General features: G+C 58.2%; 1 protein-coding gene across 1 annotated transcript in view; it reads right to left on the bottom strand.

The window, feature by feature from the left end:
• Positions 1-4,710: 4,710 nt before the first annotated feature.
• Positions 4,711-12,463, bottom strand: part of FAM83F (family with sequence similarity 83 member F) — a 29,649-nt gene continuing 21,896 nt past the window's right edge. Inside the window, exons 4-5 of the mRNA XM_059934870.1 lie at positions 11,125-11,813; positions 4,711-5,011 (exon numbers count right to left, since the gene is read on the bottom strand). Coding sequence (XP_059790853.1) covers positions 4,962-5,011; positions 11,125-11,813 — 739 coding nt within the window. The 3' untranslated portion in view covers positions 4,711-4,961. The remainder of the gene's footprint in view (positions 5,012-11,124; positions 11,814-12,463) is intronic.

Genomic DNA, 12,463 nt, shown 5'->3' with positions numbered 1-12,463 from the left:
CGTAGCCTCTGCAGGCATACTTTCTGTCTTGCCCTTTCCTCCCTTCCTCCTCCAGGCTCCCCACGCACTTGCTGGCTTCTGTGGCAGGTCCTAGCTGGTCTCCTATGACATGAACATCTGTTCCTAGAGCTGCTTTCTAGTGGCTGCAGACAGTGCCTAACTTCTAGCCACTTTTCTGATGAAAACTTGTCTCCAGCTGGCTGTCACTTGGAGAGGCCACATGATGCAGTGACAGTGCCCTCCTAGAGGGTCCGGATAGCCAGGTTCTAGCCCTTCTCATGACTTGCTGGGTGACTTTGGACAGATTTCCTCACCTCAAGGCCCATCTCCTCCTCCCCTGCTTTCGTGCTAGCCTTTGAAAGAAGCATGCAGACAGGGTCATCTGTGAGCAGCCAGAGAGGCCTGGAGACCGGGTGACTGGGAGATGAAGACTGTCTGCTGAGGACATGCACTGAAAGGAGAAGCCTTCCTGGAGGAAAGGATTTGATAAGGGAGGACTCCAAAGTCCTTAAGAAATTAAATCCTGTTTGGCTTCCATGTACAATTTCAAAAGTGAACAAAAGTGAAAGGGTCATGATCAATTGCAGAGCCTCTGACACCGTCCACATTGATTAGCCTGACTTACTCTCTGTATCACATGGTTGTCAAGTGTTCAATCATTTAACGAATCGTTATTAAGCAGATACTGTGGATACGATAGTGAGGCAGAAAGACAGTGTCCTGGTCTCCAGGCAGAGAATGGGTATCTATCGTGCTAGGCAGCAGCATAAGCTGTCAGAAGCAGGGCCTTCCTTGGTTCAGAGCTGGGAAGGCAGAAGCTTCGCAGAGGAGGGGTGAGAAGTTCAGGCCTGCCTAACTTTTCAAAGCCTTCTGGCTGATCCAGCGATGACTCGCCCTGAGCACACTCTCACGTCTGCACCTGCCACCTCTCAACCTTTCCTAAGGTGCACATCCTCTCAACCTTGGTCTGGCTCAGCTTGCTGAGCCCGGGATGCCTGTTTTGCACCAGACCTCCTGCCACTGGAACAGCAGTGCAGACAATCACAGTGACAGCCGCTGGGTCCTCCAGGCAGGGAGGAATGATGGTGGCGCACAGCCAGGTGATAAACTATATGCACAGTGCATGGCAGAGCTCAATAGCTGCTAAGGGGGCTTTGTCAGAACGGAACGTGGTTGTGGTACCCCAAGTAGCAATCCCCACCTGGCCCGTGTTGAGGAGCGTGGAAGTCTCTCTACTGTCGGCCCTGGCTGCCTTTTGGGGTGGGGACACTTCTGGGCACACATGGGTATGTCCAAGGGTACTCTCTGTGTAGGACTTTAACTGAGACTGAAGGAAGGGGAACAGATTGGGAGGAAACGTGGCAGGGCTCTGGGTGGAGTAAGACAGATGTGTACACATAAACATACCTGTTCCGCAGAGTCCAAGGCGGGTAAGAGCTGAGCAAGGTAACCGGAACAAAGATGGAAGATGCTATCGTGTCAGTCACAGAAAGCAAAATCTTTGGCAAGTCAGCCAGCCTCTCTGGGCCAAAGAGATCTGTCAAAGAGAACTGTTTTGCAGGATGTAAGCACAGAAAGCAGCTCAGGGAGGAGCCCGTGGCCCTTCAGGGCTCAATGCAAAGAGCTCTTTCTCAACTGGGGCGATTCTAACCCCCAGGGACACTTGGCAATGTCTGGAGACATTTTTGGCGGTCTCATCTGAAAGGGTGCTACTGGTAGTTGGTAGGTAGAGGCCAGGGGCGCTGCTAAACATTCTACCACGTGTAGGACAGCCTCTCCTCCCACAGAGAACTTTGTGTCCGAAGCGTCACTGGCGTTGAAGGCAGGAAACCCTGAGCTGGAGGAGCAGGCTGAGATCTGCACTTTATGTGCCGTGGGATCTGGGGAGAACAATGCACCTCCTCATCTGAAAAAGGGGGGCGGCAAGACCTAAGCTGCTCATCACACAACTTTGTGAGGCTCAGTCTCCAAATATACAGGAGAACTTGTTAACTTTGTAAAGGGCCTTTTCCTGAGCTTTTCTTAGTTTGAAACCTGCAGGTGACTGAGGGAGGCATCTAGCACGGTGACTAGCATATAGTAGGTGTTCAATAAGTTAAAAAGAGGAAAGTGTCATAGCAAAAAAAAAAAAAAGTCTCCCCCGTAGCCCCTCCCCTCCACCCGGGCCCGCTTCCTCCGTATCTCAAGGCTGCCTTTGTGGTTCAGCCTTTCTATTAGGGTCCGAACAGGCACGGGGTGGTGCTGTTGGCGGAGGCGGTCTCAGAAGCACCCCCGAAGGATCAGGGCTAGGGCTAACCGTACCCCAAGGACAGCTGACAATGAGACTGGGAAGATTTGCCAATGTCAAGGGAAAGCCTCCCAGCGCCGTGCAGGGGTCCCGGGGTTCCTGCTCCTACGGGGCAAGGTCTAGGGTGGCAGCAGCCCCGGGGTCTCAGCCCTCAAGTGCCTCTGCTCATCTGAGGTCGGCCTCTCAAGGAGCTGTGCCAGTTGTTGGCACTCAACCTACAGAGGCCGGACTCAGAAAGTGGGCAGCTTGGCGGTGGGGTGAGATGGGGCCAGCGAAGCCAGGCCCTGCACCCAGAGTGCTGTTTCATCCCTGTTCCTCCTGGAGCCCTTCTGATGTTACCAGCCTTGTGGAAGCTGCTGCAGAGGGACCAAGGGCATGATCCATCCTTGAACGTGCCATCCAACTGGGAAGGCCAGATGTCCCCTTGAGATTTGATGACAGAGAGACTATTTCACAAAGTATGTGCAAAGTGCTGGAACAGAGGGCAGACGCACTAAAAAGTGAGAAGCCGAGAGGCAGAACGGAGGGGCTGGAGTTTAGGCAGACAAGCTGCATTTTAGGTCTTCAGGATCCTCAGCCACCTTTGGACTATCGTCTCTTCCCGAGCATCTTAGAGCTGGAGGGGGTCAGAGACCATCGCACCGAGACCTCTGTAAGGAAGGGGAGAGGTGCCCCACCTCACAGGCCAGCACTCTTCCCGTGACACTGCGTTGCTTCCTTTTTGACACATGGTCTCCCATCCTGCTTGGTTTCTCTGAAGAGAGTGAGAATGATCCCACGCTGGTGCAGGGAGAAGCCGGGGCAGGACGGACAGCCAGGCTCAAGGCTGCAGCGACTTGGAACCTCCAGTCCAGAGCCTCCTGCATGTGAGGGCAGGGGAGGAACCGGGCTTGCTTTGGGTCAGGAGACGGGAAAGGGATTCCGTGGGCCTGCTTCTCTAGCAAGGGAGGCTTGCTCCGCTTAGGAGCCGGTCCCCTCCTCTGGCCTCCCCCCTTGCCCCAGAGGTGTCCACTCTGCTCACCAAGAGTGCTCTCTCCACCCAAACACTCTGAGCTGAGGTGTAACCCCTGCCCCATGTTTTCCACCTCCCTCTCCCTTCCCCTCCAGAACAAGCAGGGCCACATCGCCAGGCCTTGGTGCATAAGGAAGCACTTCCCAGGAGTGTTTGATCCTCACAGACGCTCATGGAGGTGGGTCAGGGTGCCTCACCCCCCAAGAACCAGGTGCACCCATCCTTCCCCTGCCGCTCCCACCACCCACCGGGGAGGCCAGGCTCCTCGCAGGATGCTCGGTGCGCCCCTCGCTCCCTCTCCCATCAGGTGCTAGCAGGCACCAGGGCCCCTCCCCAAGGGGCTGCTGGTGCCCCAGGGTTTTGCAGAAGGAAAGATGTGAGGACGAGAGTTTGGCTCAGAAGTAGGAGGCTGAGAGAGGCTGAGCGTGGTGCTTTCTCACGCACTGCAGCCCTCGGCTCTCCAGGCCTCCAGCACCCGGCCGGAAGCAAGGCCAGCCGCAGAGCCTGCGGTTTGGCAGTTTCTCTGTTGTCCATTCAAGAACCCCCTCCGCAGGTCCTCTCAGTCACATGCGTGAAGAGGGGGTGGTGTGCGATTTTCAGCTGGTCTTCCTGGCCTGGCATCATGGCGATTATCAGGCCAGGTCCCTAAGAAGCCAGGGAGGCTGAGGCTCCTCAATACAGTCTGACTGTGGCAGGAGGCCTAGGCTGGTCTTTGGCTGACATATAACTAGAGAAGGTACGTAAGTCCCGGCTGGTGAAGGGACTGAGGGCCATCTCTGGGGTGGGAGGAAGGCCAGCACTCCTGGTGACAGGGCCCAGCCTCCAGCACCACCGGAACATCAGCCAGGCTCTCTCTCTCCCTACTTTGGGCTGCAGATCAAGACAAAAAACGGGAGGGAGCTGCCTCAGGTAAAGGCACTAGCAGAACTGCCAGATGGGCTTGCAGCAGGCAACAGCCGAGGAGGCCCGGACCACTCAGGACACAGCCTGCCAGGATGGTGCTGGGGGAGGGAAAGGAGGCCTCAGCACAAGGGCTCTCAAAATGGCAGGGTCAAATTCTGCCCTCATTCCATTCAGAGTCTACTGCAGGAGCCTGAGGGACACGCCAGGAAGGCCAAAGCAGCCAGCCCCCAGCCGTCCTCGCTGCATCTTCCAGCTTGAGTTCAGAAGCTCAAGCAAGACCGGATCCCGGGCTCAGAGACCTGTCCTCGTCCCTTCTGTTCCACCAAACCTCTTGGGGGACCAGCAGCACCAGGAAGCCCAGGGAAGGAGAAGCCAGGGGGCTGGGGCTGCCCCGGAGACCCCATCACATTAAGGTATAAAGACATGGACTCATCCCATCTGGGGGCCGGCAGGGCAAGGCTGGACCAGTGGAGGGAGGGGGCTGGGCATAAAGGAGAGCAGACACTAGTCAAGCTTCCACTTCATGTAAACAAAGGCTGACCCCCTGCCCGGCCACGACAGTCTTGTGGAGGCGTGTGATTGTCTTGAGATGCTGCAGACCCTCACATCTGGGATACAGGGTCCCTGAGGCCAGGATGGAGGCTGCTGGGGCAGGAGGCCAGTAGGCGTCCGATGTGCAAATTGGTGCAGGGTTTGACCTGTGTCTCCACAGGACAGGATGGGGGCATCCACAGGTCCTGCCGACAGCTGGCCCGCAGCTCACAAAATCACACAATTGCTGGCCTTGGCAGGACTGGAACTTGTTTTACCTGCAGAGACAAGGGACACAGGCGAGGGAGGATGTAGGTAAAGTGCTCCCTGGGCTGGCCTCCAGCCCCCCTCCTATGCACCGCCCACACCGCAAATTTGGGCGATGGGGTCACTGTCTCCCTCCCAAGCTGCTGAAACTAGGTCAGTAGGGTCCTCAGAAGAGCAAAAGGAAAGATTCTCCCTGCCCTGACAGCCTTAGCAAGACCACCACTGGTTGGGGTATCAGGGATCTGCCATCTCCTGACCTCAGCGGGGTGATTCACCAGTTGCTAATACCCTATGCAGCGTCACAGCTCACAAGCGCGACCGCAGTCACTGTCAGTGACCCTCAGTATGGCTCTGCTGCAAGGGGGCATCCTCGGCCCGACCTGACAGTGGGGGGCAGGAGGGCCAGTAGCCCCCAGAGCCGGGCAGCGCCTGCGCCAGTGCCCGCTCCGCCGAGCCCCATCTCAGCTCCTCCCGCCACTCAGGCCGCCGACGTGGAAGGGGCAAAGCGGTGCCTCAGGAGGGGCCGGTAGGCTGACCGGGAGGGAGCCAGGCATGGTGGCGCGGACCCCAGGCTTAGGAGCGCGGAGGAAAGAAGGGGTGGAGAGGCACAGCTCTCCTCTTCCCAGGCCCCTTCCACCCGTTTCCACTGCCTCTACAGCCCAAGCAGAGGCCGGCTGTGTTCCTGCCCTCAGGCCAGCGCCTCGCGTCTGCTGCGGGGAGCCCTCCTGGGGCGCTGGCCGCCGTCTCCCGGGCGGCCGCTGACCTCTTTCCCGCCGGTTCCTCTCCACACCGCCAGGGCCAGGGTCGTCTCCCGGCACTCACACCACCTTCCCGTATCACCTCAGCTGTGAGTTTCACGGAGGTGGTGTTGGCCTCCTCTCACGGGCCGTTAGCAAGAGAGACGCTGAACAGGCCTGAGTAGGGCCCTTCCCTGCCCGGCCAGCGGGGCTCAGGCCTCGGGACTTGCTGCGGGTCCAGCTGAGCCTCCCTGGAGGCCGTTCCGAGAGCAGCCAGAGGGTCGAGGAGGTGGGAGGGGAGCCAGACGATGGTGCCCGCCTCCCTGTGGCTCCAAGGGCCCGGAGCTGGGTCAGCCTCCAGCCTCCAGCCTCCAGCCTCCTCGGGTGCTGAGGCTGCCTCCGCTGCCCTTCCTGTCCTGCAGTCCCCCGGCCGCCGCAGGACACGTCCGTCCCCACTTCCTGTCCTCAGCGGCTTGCTGTACTTACTTGGCCTACTGAGCAGATGCCAAGTTTCTCCCCAGAGGCAGCAGAATTCTGGAGGCAGGTGAGAAAAGTCCTCTGGGCTCCCGAGGCCAGGGAGGAGTGGCTGCGTGGGCTGGGGGCAGCCGGGGCAGAGCAGATTTGTGGCCAGCTCCCCACACTCCCACCCACTCTCTGAGGCTGGATGCGAGGCTGGAGACGGGCCTCTCGCTCAGAATTCACCTCCACGCCTCTGACGGGAGGCCGGGCTGAGGACCAAGCCCTCGGGTCCGCCCCTCCCGCGGCACACAGACCGGAGCCCGCTGCCGCCTGCAGCAGATGCTGTGGCCAATCACACCTGCTCAGATGAGTGGAGGAGAATATATCAACAGCCCCACATTTCTATTTTTTACAAAGTATATGTGGCACGGGCGGCCCAAAGGAGGCTCACGAGGGAAAGTCAAACTTCAAAGGAACAAAACAGCGCAGTGAGACTGGACATAGGGGCAGGAAGTGGAGGAGAGGCGGCCTGAAGGAAGGCCTGGAGCATCAGGACCCGGTCCGATGGTCAGGACCTGGCCGGTCCGGCCCGGCAGGCAGGAGAGGGGACAGTGATATAGACGGCCATGACAAGGACAGTGAGCTCTACCTCCCTACAGGCTTCAGGACCTCACACTCCCCTCTTCTGGAAGATTCTTCCCCTGGATGTCCACATGGTTCTCTGCTTCCCATCATTCAAGTCTCTGCTCAAATGCCCCTTTGTCAGAGAGGCCTTCCCTGATCACTCTTCAGGAGAAGGTCCTTGCCCTCCCTGCCCCCCTCCCAGTACATAAGAGCAGGGGCAAGCTCACTTTGTCCACTGCTACACCAGGAATTTAGGACCGTGCCTGGCACGGAGCAGACACCACAGAGATAGACATTTGTTGAAAACAATGAACAATCAGGCAGCAGCAAGCTACGTAAGGGTTCACACCAATCTAGTAACAAGAGCAACTGCAGTGGCATCAGTGGGTGGTGACTGGGTGACGTACGTGCCCTCACTCACCTAGATGGTGATGGAAGCCCTGGCCAGGCCCAAGAGACCAGCAGGGCAGGGGATTTTGACATCTGCCAATGAGACTAAGGACGCCTGCCTCTTCTCCGGAGCCCAGTGGGATCAGCTCCTCGAAGGATGCCCACTCAGCTCCCCTCATCTGTGCCATGTGACCGAGACCTTCGCTGGTAACAGTGCTCAGGTTTATGGAATCAGAGCACGGCCTGAGAACATCAGCTGGGGTCTGACCTCAGGAGCAACACTGAGTTTTGGAACTCCATCTTGGCAAGACAGCAGTTGAGTAGGCTTACCCTGGAACTGGAGGCCCACAGGTCCCTTATGGAGCTCTGAACCCCAGCAGCACCTCCCCAGCCTTCCATCCCAGGCAGGCGCCCAGACTTCTAGGAGAGAGATCTGAGACCTCCACCCCAGGGATGACACAGGCAAATCTGAAGTCCCCAAATCTAGGAGCCAGCGAGCACAGCACTAGGAGCCAGACCACACTGCCAGCCAGGGTGGCCCATCCACACATGACTCAGGGGAACCTGGGAGAGTTCTGGCACAGCAACTGTGGCTGCAGTCACCTCAGAGAACTCTGGGAACACAAGCGTGGGCTCAGGGGCCCTCGGAAGGTGGTGACCCAGAGGCACTCTCCTCTTCCTCCATACGTGGCGGGTGTGGGGGGGGGAGTCAGTCATGTACTCAGGCCTCTGGCCCTTCCAAACAGCCTTTAAAGACGTAGGCAGCTGGTGTCAACCCTAACCTTCCAGAGATGGCCATAATGCTCTGGCAGGCCCTGGGAGGCAGGAGAGTCCACCGCCCTTTGCTCACTCATGACCGTGGGCACAGGGCCTCGCCTCTCGGCACCTCTGGGGTCTCGTCTTGAAACAGCGTCATCAGGCAGGGTGGCTGTGGGTTCTGGGTGAGAGCATTTAGCACCGTGTCTACCCAGCACACGCCAGGTGCTCAGCCAAAGTCTATGCCTTTCTTCCTCCTCTTACCGTGCACGAGAGTGTTGGCCTTGTCCCAGGGATTTCCCTAGGAGGACCAGAAGGGGTTTCAGGACATCACCTGGAACCCCCTCCCCCAAACTGGCAGTCCCCGAGGGCAGAGCCTTGTCACCTAACCTGCTGCTCTGAGGACCCCTACGCGGGAAAACGTTCGGGGCGCTCGTTTAAAATGCAGATTCCTGAGCCCAGCCGAGTGGGACAGACCCCTGACTCTTTTGACAAGGCTCTCCAGTGACTGCTGGTCCCTGAGGTTGGATCTCTGCCGCAGAGTCCCGAGCTCCTGGATGGGCACAGGCGGCCGGCTCAGGAAAGGCGCCAATTGCAGGAGCAAGGACTCAGCTGAGAGAAAAACCAGAAGGACAGGGTGCTTGGCTTCCACCAGTAGGGGGAGCTGTGAGCCTTCAAACCACCTGGCTGCCCACGGCTGGACTGCCAGACCCAAAGGAAGGGATTTCTGAAGGTTCTCCCAAGGGCCATGCTTGGGTTTGCAAAAATTTGCATGCTGTTTGACAACTATATACTTCTTATCAAGTAATTGTACAGGCTGCCAGCTCTTAGCTTTTCTATTTTTCTCTCTTTTAGCCACCCTGTCATCGGCCTGGGTTCTCCCTTGACAAGAGGGCAGCAGGGACAGAAAGGACAGTCAGAATCAGAGCTCAAAGGGACCTCCTGAACCCTTCCTGGATCAACCCTTCCTCTTCTCAACCAGGAAACAGCCCCCGGGGAGGTGAAAGGATGTGTCCAAGGCGTGGGGAGCAAGGTCCTGGGAGCTGAGATCCATCCGATGGCTGTTCTGACGCTGCTCTGAATGTTCATTGTAGGACAGGGATCCTTTCCCTGGATGGGGCCCTAAGGGAATAGCTAACGTGATTTCCTCCCAGATGACAGTTCCCAGTGTACTAGGATTGCAAGTTCCAACCTTGGGGACCCCCATGCTGCCAGGAACCTGACCCTCTGGCACACAGAGTCCTGCTGATAAGCTTCTGCTGCCTGAGAGGAGGCACTAAACCAGTCAAATGTTTGGGAGGCTGGAGGCCACAAAAAGGGCCTTTGGGGAGGGGAGTCTCTGGCTTCTTGCCCTGCCTTCGAGGGAAGAAAGAGGAAAGGTCTCATAAGGGATTTGAATGCCAGGCCCTCGGGGCTGGATGCCCATCTGGGTACACAGAGGCTGTGCTGGACGAGGCCACTCTGGGTGTTTCCTTATGATGGAGCAGGAATAGGGTGATCTTGAGGGCCATCCCTCGTGCGTGCCGCTGCACTCTTGCACTTGCCCTTCTCTCTCTGTCTCTGACTCTCTCTCTCAGGGTGCCAGGCACTCAGGAGACGAGCTGGTACAGGGCACTGTCCCTGGCTGTTTGGCTGGCTCCTGGCACCCCGTGCAAACACTCAGGGAACAGCAGAAGTGTCAGTGACCGTTCAAGTCATCCAAGCAGGGGAGTCTGATGCTGAGACTCACTAAAGGAAGCAGGAAGGGATAAGACAATGGCCTTTTGTTTCTATGGAAACAGCACCTCAGGGTGAGGGGCTGAAGGAAGAGAAAGCTTCTGCTTCACCTCCAGTCAGGGCGTGGGAAAGAGCCCCTTTTGTGGTTGGGCTCGCCCCTCCCCCTCTCTTCCCTGCCAGGTGTTCACCATGGCAACCCTCCTTCCAAACAAGAGGCGCAGGGCAGCAGCAGCAGCATCCGGTGCTGGGGGAGCCAGGGAGCCCAGGGGGAATGGGACGGGCCCAGCTACCCCTCCCTGACAGGACACGGGCCCTGGCCTCGGTTTGCGAACTGGCCCCACTGCCACTTACTGTGCCCTGGGACCACTTAATTCACCTCTCTGAGCTTCCATCTGCCACCTCCGTGGTTACTGTGAGGGCCAAGTGAGAGAGCGAGCACCTAGTGAAGGACCCGGCACACGGAGGCGCTCAATAAATGCTTCCTGGCCAAATGCAGCTATAGCCCTGGCACTGCTGCTGTGCCCAAATTCTTGGAGACTCCAGGCCTGTCCTAACTTTAAGAGGCACGGACTGAGTGCGTCAGGCTCTCTAGCAGGGCTGGGGCATCCGTGTTTGGGAAGACTTGTACTCCAGCCAATGTCAGGTCAAAGCTGGGGCCTTGAGGGACACAGGAATTCTGCAAGCACTCAGGCTGCCCAAGGTAAGTCCCTGCCCTTACCTACCTGGCCAGCCAGGGAGCCCAGGCTCACCGCTGCAAAGCCCCACAGCCATGGAGGGAGAAACCCCAACATGGAAACCCCTTTGACTCAGCAATGCCGACATGAGAAAAGGTGCCAGCAGTGGCCCTGGCTGTCACCACCAGCCAGAAAAGGCCACTCTGGAGACTGTTCCAGAGAAAGAGATAAAGGCAGAGAGACAGCCAGAAAGATACCACCACCAGGAACAATCTCTCCCAGAAGTAAGCAGCCTGGCAAATACCACTTATCAAATAAACACAGGGAGGAGCCACGTCAAACTATTTACAACAGAAACAAGGAAAAGTGGGTCAGGGCATTGGTGCGGTGTGTTTGACCAGGTCAGATCCTGACGACAACTGATCCAGCAAGGAACAAGGTTTGCTGGAACAAGCCCTAGAGTCAGAGCCCTAGTCTCAGACTACTCCGTGCCCAGCACTGTTCTGAGCACCTCATATCCTCAGAACAGCTGGGCGAGGCAGGCATCACTTTCCCCTTTTAGAGAAGAGGAAACTGAAACTCCGGCCTGCAGTGGCTGGCCCCAGGCCACACGCAGGCCAAGGCCAGAGCACCTGAGGAACTGAGGACCATAGGGCCCAGAGCTCATGTGCTCTCCCTGCCGGGAGGCTGCCTTCTTACAGAATCAGCAGTGCTCCTGGACCAGGGCCAGAGGCCTGAGGAGCCCTGGGCCCGGTGGGAGGGGCTCACCTGAGACGTCACTGGAGCCCTGGTTGGGCCTCTTCCCCGTCACAAACTCCGCTTCGGCCAAGGCCTCGGGGGAGAGGGCACCGGCCGTGCTATTGGGCGCTGCGGGCCTCTTGGACCGCCGGCTGAAGAACCTGCTGCTGAAGCGCCTGCCCTCCTTGGCCGCGGTGGCCTCCCCGTTGGCAGTTTCTCCCCTGCCGTTTCGGGCAAGGGCCTCCCGGGGTCTGGGCTTCAGGTCCACACGCAGGTGGGAGACCACCCTGCCATCCTGACTCAGCTCTCCCGAGAGAACGGGCTCCACCGGGGGCAGCACCTGCTCCAGCGTGGCCAGGTCGTGCAGGAAGCTCTCCAGGCGCCGTGCTGACTCGCCGCCCTTGCCGCCCTCCTCCTGCCCCTCTGCGTTGCTGCCCGCCTCCCGCTGCCGCCGGGCAGCCCAGCGCGTCATCTCCCCAGGTGGGTGGCGGCCGCCTGCCACCAGGGTGTACTTGGGGTTGATTAGCTTGCAAGCCACAGTGGAGGCGTGGTTGAGGCCCAGCCTGCCAGCGCCTCCTGCCAGGCCCAGCTGCTGGTACAAGTCCACCTCCTCGGAGATGGCGTACAGCTCCCGGAACTCCACGTCGAAGGGCTCCACGTTCTGCCCCGTCAGGAGGAGGAGAAGGTTCCTGTCCACGTGGGAGGAACTCCAGGTGAATCTGGGAACGTGGGGACAGAAAAGCAACATACATGTGCCCGGGCCTGCAGCCTCGCCCTGCCAGCCGCCCCTCGGCGAGCCCATCTCAACACCCCGCTGTGCCCAGCCCAACCTGCTCCACCACTGAGGCTGGATGTCTTGCTGCCTTCGTGCTGGGGTGCTCTCCCTCCACAGACCCAAATCCTCCCTTGGCCCAGGTCTTGGCCTCAAATGCAGAAAGCAGGCAGTGGGTGCAGGGCAAGGGCAAGGGCAAGAGAAGTCAGGCCTGGATTCAAACCTGCTTTCTGCCCTGCGTGCCTTGTAAAATGGGGCTTGTAAGGGGTACAGTCACAGCGTTGTTGTGAGGCTCAAAGTCCAATAACGAATATAAAAGGTTTCGCTCAGTACCTGGCACAAACATACATTTAATAAGTAGTACCTATAGCTGCCACTACTGTTAGTATTCTGTTAGCATTCCATTCCTCAATAGTTCTTCTCTGAATTTTTAGAGCACTTAGCGTCTGCAAAACCCCATACTTTAACCATGTAAGAGGACTGACGCCATTTATTAATTGTTTCATGTGCCCGGGTCTCTTCCAGCCTCAAAAGGCAACCAGCTGTTGTGGACCATGAAAGGCAGGCAGTGCTTAATGCTCAATAAAAGTTGACCCT

The sequence above is a fragment of the Balaenoptera ricei genome, chromosome 10, assembly GCF_028023285.1.
Source record: "Balaenoptera ricei isolate mBalRic1 chromosome 10, mBalRic1.hap2, whole genome shotgun sequence".
Lineage (NCBI taxonomy): Eukaryota > Metazoa > Chordata > Mammalia > Artiodactyla > Balaenopteridae > Balaenoptera > Balaenoptera ricei.
Note: the sequence above shows the minus strand (reverse complement) of the source record. Positions and strands in the feature narration are given on the sequence as shown.